Here is a 16,117-nt window from a genome sequence, read left to right as displayed (position 1 = left end):
ATGGAAATACCTGTTAAGGAGCAGCTACTGCACATTCTGGAGAATCTGGGAGAGGTGGAGCTAAAGCATTTCCACTGGTACCTTCAGAATGCAACAAAAGGTGATTTTCCATCCATCAAAAAGTGCCATCTGGAGAACGCAGACAGACTGAAAACTGTAGATTTAATGGTGCAGACATATACTACTGACCATGTCATTGAAGTAGCAAGGACAACTTTAAAGAACATGAATAAAGGTAAGTTTAAAAAGAGATGTGAAAACTCCTTAGTTCACACTGTTAGTGTGACTTTATATCTTTCCTCTGCAAATTATGTTTGAGGAAAAATAACCTGTTTATATTGTCTTAAAGTATAGATTTCCTCTCAATGTATACTATCCTCCAACAGGAAATTCCTCAGCCCAGGCATATTTATCACTTTCATCACAAGGTAAGCATTCAGTGGTTTGTGTAAGGGATCAGTGGTAAGCGAGGGGACGTTGTAGCCTCAGTGTGCATTAATTTAGAAGGTCAACATCAGCTATAGTTAAGCTGCGCCTACAACTCCAAAACATCATCAAAGGTTAGATACACCTTCTCGTTCAATGTTTGTCTTTTTTTTTTTTTTTACTATTTTCTACATTGTACATACATACTGAAGACATCAAATACATGAAACAAGATATCTGGAATTATATAGAAAAGAAAAAATTGATAAAGAATTCTATGTCTTATGTTTTAGATTCCTCAAAGTAGCCACCCCTTGCTTTGTTGACAGCGCTACAAACTCTTGGCCTCAGTTTTATGATGTAGTCAGTATTTCTTGCCTTCTTAATGGGGTTGGGACTGTCAATTGTGGTGTTGCAGAGGTCAGGTTGGTACACAGCTGACAGCCTTTTTTGACAACTGTTAGAATTCATACTTTGGCAAGAACCAATCAGCTAAGTGAAGAGAAATGACAGTCCATCATTACATTAAGAAGTGAAGGTCAGTCAGTTCAGAGAATTGATATAACATTGAATGTGTCCTGAGTACAGTCGCAAAAACTGTCAAGGGCTACGACAAGACTGGCTCAAATGAGGACCGCTCCAGGAAAGGGAGACCAAGAGTCACCTGTGCTGCTGAGGATAAATTCATCTGAGTCACCAGCCTCAGAAATAGATCCCACACAGAGTTTCAGTAGCAGACACAACTCTAAATCTGTGCTTTTGATCTGATGGGTCCAAGTTTCAGATCGTTGGTTGAAGGTCAGGACTTCAACTAGGCCACTTCAAAGTCTTCATTTTGTTTTTCTTAAGCCATTCAGAGGTAGACTTGGTGGTATGTTTTGGACCATTGTCCTGCTGCAGAACCCAAGTGTGCATCAACTTGAGGTCAAGAACAGATGAAAATCATTCATGGTTCCATTTATGACAGCAAACCTTCCAGTTCCTGAGCCAGCAAAACTGCTCCAGAGAGTCACACTATCACCACCATATTTTACTGTTGGTATGATGTTCCTTTTCTGATATTCTGTGTTACTTTTATACCAGATTTTGATGACATTCCTTCCAAAAATTAAACTTTTGTCTTGTCAGTCCCCCAGAGTATTTACCCAAAAGTCTTCTGGAAAAAATGAGAAAAAACAAAGTTTTTTCATCTTGCCATGCAGGCCATTTTTTAATGTTAAGAGAGGCTTGCATTCTTTGGATATTGTGTGACCTGTTGGATGAGTTATTGCTGCGCTCTTTGGGTTATTTTGGTCAGCCAGCCATTTGTGGATAATAGCTGTCACTGTCATTTGCTGGGGTCCTACAGCTGTAGAAATGATTTTATAACCATTTCTAGAATGAGAGATCTTAAGTACTTTGTTTCTTATTTGTTTCTGAATTTCCTTGGATGATGGCATAAAAAATTACAACAACATGATAATTAAACATAGACAAACTACAGTTGTGGTCAAAACTTTACGTGCGCTGATCATTGGTAATGGATAGCATGGAAATGTTGAGCTTTCAAATGAGTTATTTGAGGTGTTCTTTTCCAGGGTGGAATAATTGCATACTATACAATTTAATTAATTTATAAAACAAGAATTGAGTGGACAAGTTTGAATTTAATTTGGATTGCCTCTGATCCACACAAGCTGAAAGTATACATACAGGATCAAAATATCCAATAATTCCCACTGATATTTGGTTAAATATCCATAAGCATGTTGTACCTTAACCAGACACTTGTGGTTGGTATCAACACGCTTTTGGCTAGGTAAAGTTTAAATAAATTATTTGGTTTCCTGATACTGGCCTGACCATAACAGATTTTCAATTGTGTTAAGGCCAGGGTTTTGGAAAGATATTCCTCTGCAACACAAGTTGATCAGTTTCATGGTTTTCTGAGGAGAGGAGGAAACTCCTTATGTCATTTTTGTGGGATATTTGTTATAACCAAATGATATTGCTTACAAAAGTGTTAAGCCCCTTACCAAAACAAACAAACAAACAGGAAAAAAAGGAAAAAGTGATTCACTGAATTTTGTTATGAAACTACTGAGGCAAAAATTAGGCTGAGGATACAAACTATTTCTAAATCTCAGAATGTTTCAGCTACTCATCTGCAAATAACTGGCCAGTAATAATTCAGAAACAAGATGAAACCAGGAGCACTCACAGTCAGCAATCCAACTGACAATGTGTCCAGAAACTTATAGTGTCATAGTCTGGGGGGTTTTGTGTTGTTTTGAATTGTTGAATTATTTATGTAAAGTGCTCCATAACAGACAGTGTTGTTATCTGCTGTTTATTCATTTAGAAGTTCTTCAAAAATGTCAGCCCAAACTGAAGGCTAGGCTAAAGGAGAAATTCCAGTCTGTATTTGAGGGGATCGCTAAAGCAGGAAACCCAACCCTTCTGAGTCAGATCTACACAGAGCTCTACATCATAGAGGGGGGGACTGCAGAAGTCAATGATGAACATGAGGTCAGACAGATTGAAACGGCATCCAGGAAACCAGACAGACCAGAAACAACAATCAGACAAGAAAACATATTTAAAGCATCACCTGGAAGAGATAAACCAATCAGAACAGTGCTGACAATGGGAGTGTCTGGCATTGGAAAAACTGTTTTAACACAGAAATTCACTCTAGACTGGGCTGAAGACAAAGTCAACCAAGATATCCACTTCATGTTTCCTTTCACATTCAGAGAGCTGAATTTGCTGAAAAAGAAAAAGTTCAGCTTGGTGGAACTTGTTCATCACTTCTTTACTGAAACCAAAGAAGCAGGAATCTTTGATGACTTCCAGGTTGTGTTCATCTTTGATGGGCTGGATGAGTGTCGACTTCCTCTGAACTTTCAAAAAACTGAGACTGTGACTGATGTCACACAGTCCACCTCAGTGGATGTGCTCCTGACAAACCTCATCAGAGGGATCCTGCTTCCCTCTGCTCATGTCTGGATAACCACAAGACCTGCAGCAGCCTATCAGATCCCTTCTAATTGTGTTGAAAGGGTGACAGAGGTCCGAGGGTTCACTGACACACAGAAGGAGGAGTACTTCAGGAAGAGATTCACTGATGAGGAGCAGACCAGCAGGATCATTTCCCACATCAAGACATCACGAAGTCTCTACATCATGTGCCACATCCCAGTGTTCTGCTGGATCACTGCTACAGTTCTGGAGGACATGCTGAAAACCAGGGAGGGAGGACAGATTCCTGTGACCCTGACTGAGATGTACATCCACTTCCTGGTGGTCCAAGCAAAAGTGAAGAATGTCAAATATGATGGAGGAGCTGAGATGGATCCACACTGGAGTCCAGAGAGCAGGACGATGGTTGAGTTACTGGGAAAACTGGCTTTTGAGCAGCTACAGAAAAGTGACCTGATCTTCTATGAGTCAGACCTGGCAGAATGTGACACTGATATCAGAGCAGCCTCAGTGTGCTCAGGAGTGTTCACACAGATCTTTAAAGAGGAAAGAGGACTGTACCAGGACAAGGTGTTCTGCTTTGTCCATCTGAGCATTCAGGAGTTTCTGGCTGCTCTTCATGTCCATCTAACCTTTATCAGCTCTTGTGTCAACCTGCTGGAAGAACAAAAAGCAACCTCAAAATGGTCTAGATTGTCACTAGGGAAAAAGAATTTAAAATATCTCCACCAGAGTGCTGTGAACAAGGCCTTACAGAGTCCAAATGGACACCTGGACTTGTTCCTCCGTTTCCTCTTGGGTCTTTCACTGCAGACTAATCAGCGTCTGCTACAAGGCCTGTGGACACAGAAACGAAGTAGCTCACAGACCAATCAGGAAACAGTACAGTATATCAAGAAGAAAATTAGAAAGGATCTGTCTGCTGAGAAAAGCATCAATCTGTTCCACTGTCTGAATGAACTGAATGATTGTTCTCTAGTGGAGGAGATCCAACAGTCCCTGAGTTCAGGAAGTCTCTCTACAGATAAACTTTCTCCTGCTCAGTGGTCAGCTCTGGTCTTCATCTTACTGTCATCAGAAGAAGATGTGGATGTGTTTGACCTAAAGAAATATTCTGCTTCAGAAGAGGCTCTTTTGAGACTGCTGCCAGTGGTCAAAACCTCCAAAAAAGCTTTGTAAGTAAATATGTAATCAGCCCTCTGAAATAGATGGTAGAATTGCCCATCTTTCACTACTTTTGAATTTCTCCTTTAAAAACTGTTTACCTTGACTTATTTGGTATTCTTATTTTCGGCACAACCTCACATATCTTTTGTTGACTTACTGTATTAACACACAAAAACCCCCATAAAATGGCAGTAGAAGAAAAATTTCCTGTCTAGCAGAAGACAGAGGGGGAATGTACACAAGAGGTATATCACTCCTCGTGTTTCCAGCTGGAGACAGCATTTGCATTTAAATCTGCCTTTTGCGGCTTTTGGCAGCAACTGTGACATTCAGTAGTCCCCTTATTGTTTTGTCAAACAAAACAAAGGAAAGAACATGACTATAACACTTACCAACTACACTACAAACTAACTATGCACTCAAAATATGCTAAACGTGATCTCTCACATCCCAAAACTCACTGTTGTCACTCCCACAACTTCCCTCTCTTCCTAAGTAACCAAATGCCCAGGGTTGCCATATAAGGTTTTGTTTGGTCTATGTGATTTGTTTTTACACCAACAGGAAAGTGGTTATCATGGGTATTTTTGTTTGTTTGTTTTGTTTCTTGCTTGCAAGAACTGTCAGCTAGTGCGTACTATGCTTTTACTTGTTTTTTTTTATTTCCAGACTGAGTGGCTGTAACCTCTCAGAGAGAAGCTGTGAAGCTCTGTCCTCAGTTTTCAGTTCAAAGTCCTCCAATCTGAGAGAGTTGGATCTGAGTAACAATGACCTACAGGATTCAGGAGTAAAGCTTCTATCTGCTGGAGTGAATAGTCCAAACTTGAAACTGGAAACTCTCAGGTCACATTCTCGTTTTTTGTTTTTTTGTTTGTTTATTTTTTGTGTCTGTGTTTTTTAATCAGTTGACAAAGATAACCAGTAAGTTTTTCCTGTGTTTAAATTTTTTCAGACTAAGTGGATGTAACATCTCAGAAAGAAGCTGTGAAGCTGTGTCCTCATTTCTCAGTTCACAGCTGTCTAGTCTGAGAGAGATTGACTTGAGTAATAACAGCCTGCAAGATTCAGGAATGAAAATTCTGTGTGCTGAAAGTCAGTACTGGAAACTGGAAACTCTCAGGTCATATCAAGTGATAGTCTCTTATTCACCAGCTGACATAAATAATGAATTGAGTTAATTTCATCTATGTGTCATTTTAGCTTTGCATTTGTAGTATTTCAATCTAAATCATAGTGTGCTAACACATTTTTGTGTTGTTAACACAAATCAATAAGAATGCCAGTGTAAAATATTGTTAAATCTGTTAAATCTTACTGCAACATGAATACACTTGAACACCAATATTACTTTTTTTTTTCATCTTGTTTTCATCTTCATAATTTTTCAGACTAAGGGTCTGTAACATATCAGAAGGAAGCTGTGAAGTTCTGTCCTCAGTTCTCAGCTCGCAGTCCTCTAATCTGAGAGAGTTGGACGTGAGTTATAACAGCCTGCAAGATTCAGGAATGAGGGTGCTGTCTGTTGGAATGATTTCCCCACATTGTAAAGTGGTAACTCTCAGGTCAGAAAGACAATATTTTGATATTTAATAATAATAATAGTAATGGATTGGATTTATATAGCGCTTTTCAAGGCACCCAAAGCGCTTCACAATACTACTATTCATTCACTCTCACATTCATACACTGGTGGAGGCAAGCTACAGTTGTAGCCACAGCTGCCCTGGGGCAGACTGACAGAAGCGAGGCTGCCATATCGCGCCATCGGCCCCTCTGGCCAACACCAGTAGGCAAGTAGAGTAAAGTGTCTTGCCCAGGGACACAACGACCAGGACAGAGAGCCCAGAGATCAAACCGGCGACCTTCCGGTTACAGATGCGATTCCAGTTTATAAGTTTACAGAAATAATCAATAATCTGCTGTAAAATTAATAAAGTTTTGACTTTCTGTTCATATATTCCTTATTATGATTTTTTCCACAGACTAAGCGGCTGTAACCTTACAGAGAGAAGCTGTGAAACTGTGTCCTCAATTCTCAGCTCAGTACATTCTAGTCTGAGAGAGCTAGACCTGAGTAACAACAACTTGCAGGATTCAGGTGTAAAGCTTCTCTCTATTGGAATGAAATGCCCACAGTGTAAAGTGGAAACTTTCAGGTCAGATCAATCAACATTCTCATTTCCTTAACTGATAAATGTAATCAATAAGAACTGAAAAAAAAATTAAGTCAGCGTCATTTTCATGTTTTTGCATCTTTGTAGTTTCAGTATTTCACCTTAAGTCACAATAGTCTGCTACAACTTTAACTTTAACTTCTTGAACAGCATGTAAATACTGCCTAATGTTGTCTTTTATAAATGCAGCATGTATCTTTTTTTTTTTAGTCTGAGTGGCTGTAACCTCTCACTGAGGTGCTGTGAAGCTCTGTCTGAAGTTCTCAGCTCACAGTTCTCTAGTCTGACAGAGCTGGACCTGAGTAATAACAATCTGCGGGACTCCGGAGTAACGCTTATGTGTGCTGAAGTGGAGAGTCCACACTGGAAACTGGAAACTTTGAGGTCATAATAAGTAATAAGTAGCATTAGCATAGGTAACATGGAGAGTACATAACTCTGTGACAATATGTCCATGTGTTGTTTTATCTTTTCGTTATAGTCTAAATGATAGTGAACTGCCTTGCTTCTACATAAATTGCATAAATACTGCTAATTTGCTGATCACTTCACTGCACCATGTATGCCTTTTTAAAGCAGTGTGCTTTTGTACATTTTTTTCTAGACTGAGCATCTGCAACCTGTCAGAGAAAAGCTGTGAAGCTCTGTCTTCACTTCTCAGCTCAGAGGCCCCTCGCCTGAGAGAGCTTGACTTGAGTAACAATAACCTGCAGGATTCAGGAGTAAAGCTATTGTCTGTTGGATTGCAGAGTCCACATTGTACACTGGAAATTATTAGGCTAGTATTTAGAATTTTCTAACTTTATCTTCAGGTTTTTCCTGACACTAGAAAACAGAATAAATAGAAACAACAGAATTTCCATTTAAAGAGATTTTAGATTAGCCAGAAGTACAACCACTGCTGGGCCTTCTTCTTGAAAGAGTCTATAGATGAATGGCATTCTTTCAGGAAAAAAACAAACAAACAAAAGAAAACTACTAAATATATATGTGTGTGTGTGTGTGTGTGTGTTTGTGTGTGTGTGTGTTTGTCTGCAGTCTGTCAGGTTGTTTGATCACAGGGGAAGGCGGTAATTCTCTGGTTTCAGCTCTCAGCTCCAACTCCTCCACTCTGAGAGAAGTGGATGTGAGCCACAATCATCCAGGTGACTTGGGAATTCTTTCAGATGGACAAAAAGATCTGGACACTCTCAGGTATGGTGAGAATATCTGATAAAGAAGGAAGTGCTTAAAACTTTTTTTAGACAGACCTCTGTATGTATCTCCCTCTGACCCTAACTAATATTAGATTAATCTCTCTATAGAAGAGGACCTTTAATATATTATTCTAGATTAGCACAAAGTCTTGAGGCAGGTGAAATGATTTAAGAAGAAAAAGATCATTCTTCGTATCATAAAATCTGACTTGCTATAGCTAATGGATGATTATACAAATTTAGTGTCATCGTCCAGGTGAGTGCTGGGTTTTCCTGCGTGCCAGTAAATCCATCACTGGGCAGAGTCACCACACCCCTAGTTTATGGCACCTGTGTGTAATTAGCTGGCAGGCTCTTAAGACCAGCGTTCTCAAACATTCTTTGCCGGAATGTCAGCTAACCCACCTTCTCAGAGGATTGGATCTTGTTGTCAGCAAACTCTCTTCTTCCCGTCGCTGGCTTGTTTTCTATTCTCGGCGCTACTCACCTGCCTGCCTCCCTGCCCAACACTTCACAGTGAGAGTAGACGAACTGGTTTAGCCTCACCCGGACCTCTATACCCCTCCAAGCCTCACCTTCTACCCAGTATTGTGCCCAGGCTGTTTTTTCCCAGCCAGCTAAAGAGACTATTGCCTTTGGACTTTGCTGCGGCACACGCGGTGTGATTCTTGTTTTCTTGTTTCGACAATTATTGTGGAGATTGTTCTAGCCAAGCCTCGTGTTTCATAGCTTTGTTTAAATTCACAGCATCCCTAGTAATAGTTTGTCTTCTAGTTCTTGCCAGTCACAGTGTGTATTTCGTTATAGATTCTTAGTACCTTAACATGAAGCTTTGCATTAGTTTAGTAGGTAGTTTATATTCAGAGGTCACGTGTTTTCCCTCTCGCCCTTAGTTCACGTGTAGTGTTTTGTTTCATTCACCTCTTTCATTGCGTGCCAGTTTTGAGTGCCAAATAAATTGTTCGTTTGCACTATACCTCCGAGCCTCCGTGTGGTGTCTGCATTTTGGTCCACTTACCTGTGCTTGGCTGCCCAGTCATGACATTTAGTTCATTTTTAAACTTCTTTAAAATTAATTAATTTATTATTAATAGTCTCCCTATAGGAGATTTTTTTTTAAAAATTAACTGTTTAATAAAAACCATTTATGATGCATTCTGAACCCTACAACGCATTTTTACAGCATACCTCCTAGCATGGCTGACCAAAAATACAAAGTGGCAGCTTTACATGTGGCATACCTGCTGCTTCTATACAGGTTGGGCCATTTATATGGATACACCTTAATAAAATGGGAATGGTTGGTGATATTAAAATCCTGTTTGTGGCACGTTAGTATATGTGAGTGGGCAAACTCCTCAAGATGGGTGGTGGCCATGGTGGCCAATCAGAAGTCAGCCATCTTGGATACTACTTTTGTTTTTTCAATAGGAAGAGGGCCATGTGACACATCAAACGTATTGGTAATATCACAAGAAAAACAATGGTGTGCTCGGTTCAACGTAACTTTATTCTTTCATGAGTTATTTACAAGTTTCTGACCACTTATAAAATGTGTTCAATGTGCTGCCCATTGTGTTGGATTGTCAATGCAACCCTCTTCTCCCACTCTTCAAACACTGATAGCAACACCGCAGGAGAAATGGCAGTACAGGCATCCAGTATCCATAGTTTCAGGTGCTGCACATCTCGTATCGTCACACCATAGACAATTGCCTTCGGATGACCCCAAAGATAAAACTGGCCCACGACGACCAATCCACTTTCCAGGAAACTGTTCATCTAGGAATGCTCGGACCTGGCACCCATAATGTGGTGGTGCACCATCTTGCTGGAAAAACTCAGGGAATGTGCCACCTTCAGTGCATAAAGATCATCATCATGTAGCAATTTCAAATATCCAGTGGCCTTGAGGTTTCCATTGATGAAGAATGGACCCACTATCGTTGTACCCCATATACCACACCAAACCATCACTTTTGTTGTTCCAACAGTCTTGGAGGGATCCATCCAATGTGGGTTAGTGTCAGAGTAATAGCGGTGGTTTTGTTTGTTAACTTCACCATTCACATAAAAGTTTGCCTCATCACTGAACAAAATTTTCTGTGTGAACTGTTCCAAATTTTGTTTTGCCCATTCTGCAAATTCGGTGGGCCGATCTGGGTCATTCTTGTTGAGATGCTGCAGTAGCTGGAGTTTGTAAGGGTGCCATTTGTGAGTAGCTAATATCCGCCAAAGGGATGTTCGACTAATGCCACCCTCCAGTGACATGCAGTGAGTGCTACGCTGTGGGCTCTTGCTGAATGAAGCTAGGACAGCCACTGATGTTTTTTCATTAGTGACAGTTTTCTTGCGTTCGCATTTTGGCAAATCCAACACTGAACCAGTTTCACAAAACTTAGCAAGCAGTTTGCTAACTGTAGCATGGGAGATGGGTGGTCTCGTAGGGTGTCTTGCACTGAAATCTGCTGCAATGACCCGGTTACTGCGTTCACCAGATATCAACACAATTTCGATCCGCTCCTCACGTGTTAACCTCTTTAACATGTCAATGGCTTAGAACAAAGAGAAACTTGTAAGTAACTCACGAAAGAATAAAGTTTCATTGAAACCAAACACACCATTGTTTTTCCTTTGACATTAACACTAAGTTTGATGTGTCACATAGCCCTCTTCCTATTGAAAAAACAAAAGTTGTATCCAAGATGGCCGACTTCTAAATGGCCACCATGGTCACCACCCATCTTGAGGAGTTTGCCCCCTCACATATACTAATGTGCCACAAACAGGATTTTAATGTCACCAACCATTCCCATTTCATTACGGTGTATCCATATAAATGGCCCACCCTGTACATTCCACAGTGCCAGGATTCCCAGAACATATGGCCATAGAAGTACAACAACAAAACAACAAACTGGTTCAGATCCAAGAGGCTGTTCCTCCCACTCCAGGTCTCACTGTCATTGCCCACATGCGCATCGAAGTCTCCCAGAAGAGCAACAGGTGGAGCACCCTCAAGTACCCCGCCAAGGGACTCCAAGAAGGCTGGGTACTCTGAACCGTCATTGGGTGCATAAACTTAGATGACAGTCAGGACCCGTTCTCCCACCCGAAGTTGCAGGACACAAACCCTTTCATCCAATGCGAGAAATCTCAACATACAGGCAACAAGCTGACGGGATACTAAGATACCCACTCCAACACACTGCCTCTCACCAAGGGCATCTCCAGACCAGTCCAGCCCCTCTCTAGGAAACTTATTCCAGAGCCCAAGCCATGCCTTGAGGTGAGCCCAACTATATTTAGCCAGTACCTCTCAACCTCATGCACTAACTCAGGCTCTTTTCCAAACAGAGAAGTGAAATTCCATGACCCAATTGCTAGTCTTGGTAGCCAGGGATTGGTCTGTCAGGGCCTCCGTTCCTGGCTGCCGCCTGACACACATTGCACCTGACTAATACATGTGGCTGGTGAATGGCATGTCTGGATTATTCCCTCAAAATTGATGCAGCACTTCTCTAAATTTTATGAGTCAGGAGACCTAAAGGATCATGATGATCATACAATATCCTTCCCACTTGAAATGTTCTTATTATAAATGCATTGTTCATTAAAATGGTGGAGCCGTGCATTAAATTATATATAATAATAATAATAATAATAATAATAATAATAATAATAAACAATTCTCCTCTCGCCACTGCGGGCAGTCTATTCTTCAAGTTTGGGTCCTCTACCAGAGCTCTGGGAGCTTCAGGGTCCTGTGCAGTATCTTAGCTGTTCCTAGGACTCCGCTCTTCTGGACAGAGATCTCAGATCTTATTCCTGGGATCTGCTGGAGCCACTCGCCTAGCTTGGGAGTCACTGCACCTAGCACTCCGATTACCACTGGGACCACTGTATTCATGTAACTCCCTCTGCTGGGGTTACTTGTGTAGTAGTATTCCAACAGTGCCCTGTTTTCATCTGTTGCCCACCAATGCTGTCTTGTTCAAGTAGCCACCTTCACCAGGGGGTACTGGTTCCCCAACACCTGATGCAGACCTTGTTAATCCGGGCGATGCCCGAGCCGGTATGACTTCATATCTCTCATGTCTGCAGTAGGCTTGATTTAGCAATGGGGGGGGGGGGGGGGGGGGGGGTGTCTAGCCTAGGCATGCAGTCTTCCTACTATGCTATCCAGCTGCTATATATATATATATATATATATATATATATATATATATATATATATTTAGAATCTTGTGTGACGACAATCCCACAATGGAACAGAAAAGGTAGAAAAGGCCAAAGGGTACACTTTGACCCTATAGATTGAAGTGTATTGGTGAAAATGTTGGACTGTTCCTTTATCAGTGTCTAACAGTATGTGTATGAGAGCGATATAATGTCCATGTGTGCATGCTGATAGAGAGTCTTCTGGTCTGACCCCTCTGTTCCTTTCAGGGTGGAGCCTGCTGGAGTCCGTTGGTTGACACCAGGTCTGAAGAAGTGTAAGTGTGTTTTTAATGTGATTTATGAAAACAAAGCAGCACACATTCAACCATCTTCACATCACTTATTCACATCTGGGATGTCAGGTGTCATCATCAAAGTGTCAATCAATGAACAGATGATGGATCAATAACTGCAGCTGGATTGTGTTTGTTCTCTCCATCAGATTCCTGTCAACTCACAATCGACACGAACACCGTAAACAGAAAACTCCAACTGTCTGACAACAACAGGAAGGTGACACATGTCGAGGAGGTTCAGTCATATCCTGATCATCCAGACAGATTTGATGGTTGGCCTCAGCTGCTGTGCAAAGATGGTCTCACTGGTCGCTGTTACTGGGAAGTCGAGTGGAGAGGAAATGTTGAGATATCAGTGAGTTACAGAGGCATCAGGGAGAGAAGAGGTGGGATTGTCTCTGTTTTTGGATTTAATTATCAGTCATGGAGTCTGAGCTGCTCTGAGGATGGTTGTCAGTTTGTCAGGCACAACAAGATTAAAACACTCATCTCCTCCTCCTCTGTCTCTAACAGAGTAGCAGTATATGTGGACTGTCCTGTTGGCACTCTGTCCTTCTACAGAGTCTCCTCTGATACTCTGATCCACCTCCACACCTTCAAAACCACATTCACTGAAACTCTTTATCCTGGGTTTACAGTCTTTCCTGGTTCCTCAGTGAGTCTATGCCAAGTTTAGTTAGAACAACACTGTTGAACAGATAGTTCAGTCTTTACATGTCTGTCTCTTCCACTCAACATGTTTTCAGATTCATGCTGATTGATTCTTGTTGATCAACCAGATGATATTTTACATCATTAAAAATGGATGATACGTTTGTTCCAGAATCAATGTGTTGTTTTTCTGTCATTTCCCACATAAAGTTTCATAGTGAATATCAGTATGTTGTGTAGCTCAAGCTCAGCTCACTACGGCAAGCAAAAGAATTCGAAAGATACCAGCCTTTTAGGAAATCTGCTCCAACGAGACAGACTCTCACGCTGTCTATTAAATATCATGGGCTGTTCAAGTGTACCACACATATTAGTAGAGTAGCGCGTACTGTTGAATTGGTTATCATGCAGAGGTCAACTCTGTAATTCATGAGTTTGGTTACCTATTTAGTATACAATGAATTGATAACTTTTTTTTAAAAATAGATTTTTATTAATTCTTTAAATGTTATTATGAGCAATATTCTTAGCATGATGTTTTCCTCTTTAGGCACAAGGGATCCAGTCAAGCGTAAAAATATAGCTTAGCACATTTTCATTTGGCTTTCTGTGCCATTAAACATCAACAAAGTTACATTTTTGGAAATCAGACTTTCAAGTTTAATTGTTAATAAATGCATAAAAAAGTATAATTGTCTGCAATATGTTGGATCACAGTTGGATATATATGTTGGAATGTAGTCAGTGTAAAAATATTAAAGACATTCAGCATCTATCACGCTTCTGTCGTTGATGATGAACTCTTCATTGATGGTGATTTATCGCCCTCGGCTGGTCAGAAGTTGAACTGCATGATGTCAGTTTAATGAACACCGATGGCTTAAGTGTTTTTAAATCTGCTTTTTATTGTTTGGGGTTCTGCTCCACAAGTCTGAGTTTCACAATGAAATCAGTTGATGTGAGTTGGAGAAATGAGTCATTTGAATCAGTTTAACCACTCTGTCATCATCATAGACAGAATCAAGTTTGATATCAAATATATCATTTTGATCTTGAAGGAAATCAGTGTTCTTCTTTGGTGCTCTATAGATTCTAAAAAAAAGGATACTTGGTTTTGTTTGTAAATCAGCAGCTAAGTATTTCTAACTGGGGCACCATCTTCTGTGAGAAAGGTTTACACAAGGAACATTCAATTTGATTCATTTTCACTCATTAGATTATTATTATTTTTTTGTTTTGTTTTTTGCCTGTCCCGTTTGGCTCTTTTGCCATCAGAATTATTGTCTAAAGGCAAGGAAAGATGGCCAATGGATTTACTTTACCAAATTGACCATCCCAGCCTTGCCGTAATGGTCCATTTGATTCACCTTTTATTGTTTATTTTATTTTCACTTGCTGAATACGGGACAGACTTGACTGGGGGAAAGAAGGGGAGAAAGAAAGAGGGAAAGAAAAACAGCTGAGAAGAGGGACGGGGGAGAAGGGCAAAAAACAAAAACAAACAGAATGAGCAGAAAAAGAAAAAAAATGCATATATCGATCACCAGGATCACCTGTTGCAGGCACGTGCAGAGGGGGGGGGCTAGAGGGGCTTGAGCACCCGCCCCTTTCCTGATGGGTGCCCAAAGTGCCCTTTTGTTGAGGCAACTTTTTTAAAAAAAATATTCTTTTTTTTTTATGTGTGTGTGCGTGCGGAGTCCTGTCTGTGCCCCTCAACAATAATATTTAACTATTAATCACAGTTTTGCTAAATAAAAGGATCTGGCTTGCATCAGTCACATGATCACATTTAACCAATGATCACCCTTGACGGCAGAACGCGCTGGTTACGAGCCGGGAACGAGCTCACAAAGAGCACGCGCATTTTTAGCGGTCCGGAGCTGTAGGAGAAACACAAGTTAACTCAGAGACACAGACTGATGCGACAAAACCAGTAAGTAGGTGTACAGCGTAAACTGTAGTGTATAGCACCCAGGAGTATCAGCTTATTACGTACACGTTGGTAAGTTGTCTTGTGGCAACTGACGAACTGAAACAAACGAGTGTGCTGTGTGTGCAGCAGCGCGACAAACATTACCTGTCCTTTTATTAACTGCACAAGTAGTGCTGGTCATAGCTGCTGGCTACCTGTGTAAGGCTGTCATGGGTCTGTAGCTCTGTCACCGTTTTAGGGAACATATTTAGTTTTAAAGTATTTAGAAACATATTTAGTTTTAAAGTAAGTTTCCGGGCTTTTCCTGCCTTTCTGGAGGGATTATATTTCACTAAAAAACGATCTAATATGCATGTCCACATAATAATTATTATAATTATAATATATTAAAAAACACAAGCTGTATTTTAAAGAACATACATTAAGAAGCAGATTATATTAGATTTATATTTTAAATAAGACAAAATTTGGATTTTACAGCAGTAAAATTATTGTATCTCTACAGTCAAAAAATGTAATAAGCTTTGCCCCTGCACAGAGTGGATAGTGAAACAAATGGAATCATCATAAATACATTATTTCATATTTATTACTTCCCCCTCCTCATTGCTTTATTATTGTAGCTCTAGTAATAAATAATAATGTAAGGATTCTGGATCAGCACCATGATGCCCATAGTATATACAGTATTCTGAAGAAGGTCTAAAATGTCACTGTGTGTGCGTGCATGTGTGTGTTTTATTTAGATGGATTTTTAAAAAAAATATTACTCATGATATAACATTGTCCAGACATGCCTGGTAAGGACATGAGGAGGAAACAGCAGGAGCTGTGTGAGGCTACTAAAGGCAGGGCTATAACATTTTTCTGTCATCATTTTATTATAGATTAAGTGCAAGAGTTGTTAGGTGTGGATAATTAGATTATAGTTTATTGCAATAGAAAGTTGTACCTTGTTCTCACATAGCAAGTGGAGAGTGACATATGAAATGATGGGATGGAAGGAAGAAGAGAAGCAAAGAGTGATTCACAGGCAGAGCCTAAATTATTTCTCACAGTTTTTTGTTGCCTTATGGTTCCAAGCGCTGTCAC

At 40.4% G+C, this 16,117-nt stretch overlaps 1 protein-coding gene across 1 annotated transcript; it reads left to right on the top strand.

The window, feature by feature from the left end:
* Positions 1-13,799, top strand: LOC147301545 (NACHT, LRR and PYD domains-containing protein 3-like). Its single transcript, XM_086284695.1, has 12 exons — positions 1-235; positions 387-428; positions 2,768-4,562; positions 5,224-5,397; positions 5,507-5,674; positions 5,943-6,116; positions 6,537-6,710; positions 6,939-7,112; positions 7,333-7,506; positions 7,767-7,922; positions 12,374-12,420; positions 12,588-13,799. Exons 1-12 carry the CDS (start codon positions 1-3, stop codon positions 13,115-13,117), a joined length of 3,843 nt encoding a protein of 1,280 aa, XP_086140821.1. The 3' UTR covers positions 13,118-13,799.
* The last annotated feature ends 2,318 nt before the right edge of the window (positions 13,800-16,117 follow it).

Source organism: Aulonocara sp. 'chitande type north' Nkhata Bay, linkage group LG23 (genome assembly GCF_057382095.1).
Source record: "Aulonocara sp. 'chitande type north' Nkhata Bay isolate Kocher_YH1m ecotype deep benthic linkage group LG23, A_spYH_male_GT1.1, whole genome shotgun sequence".
Taxonomy (NCBI): Eukaryota; Metazoa; Chordata; class Actinopteri; order Cichliformes; family Cichlidae; genus Aulonocara; species Aulonocara sp. 'chitande type north' Nkhata Bay.
This window is presented reverse-complemented; position numbering and strand designations above follow the sequence as displayed.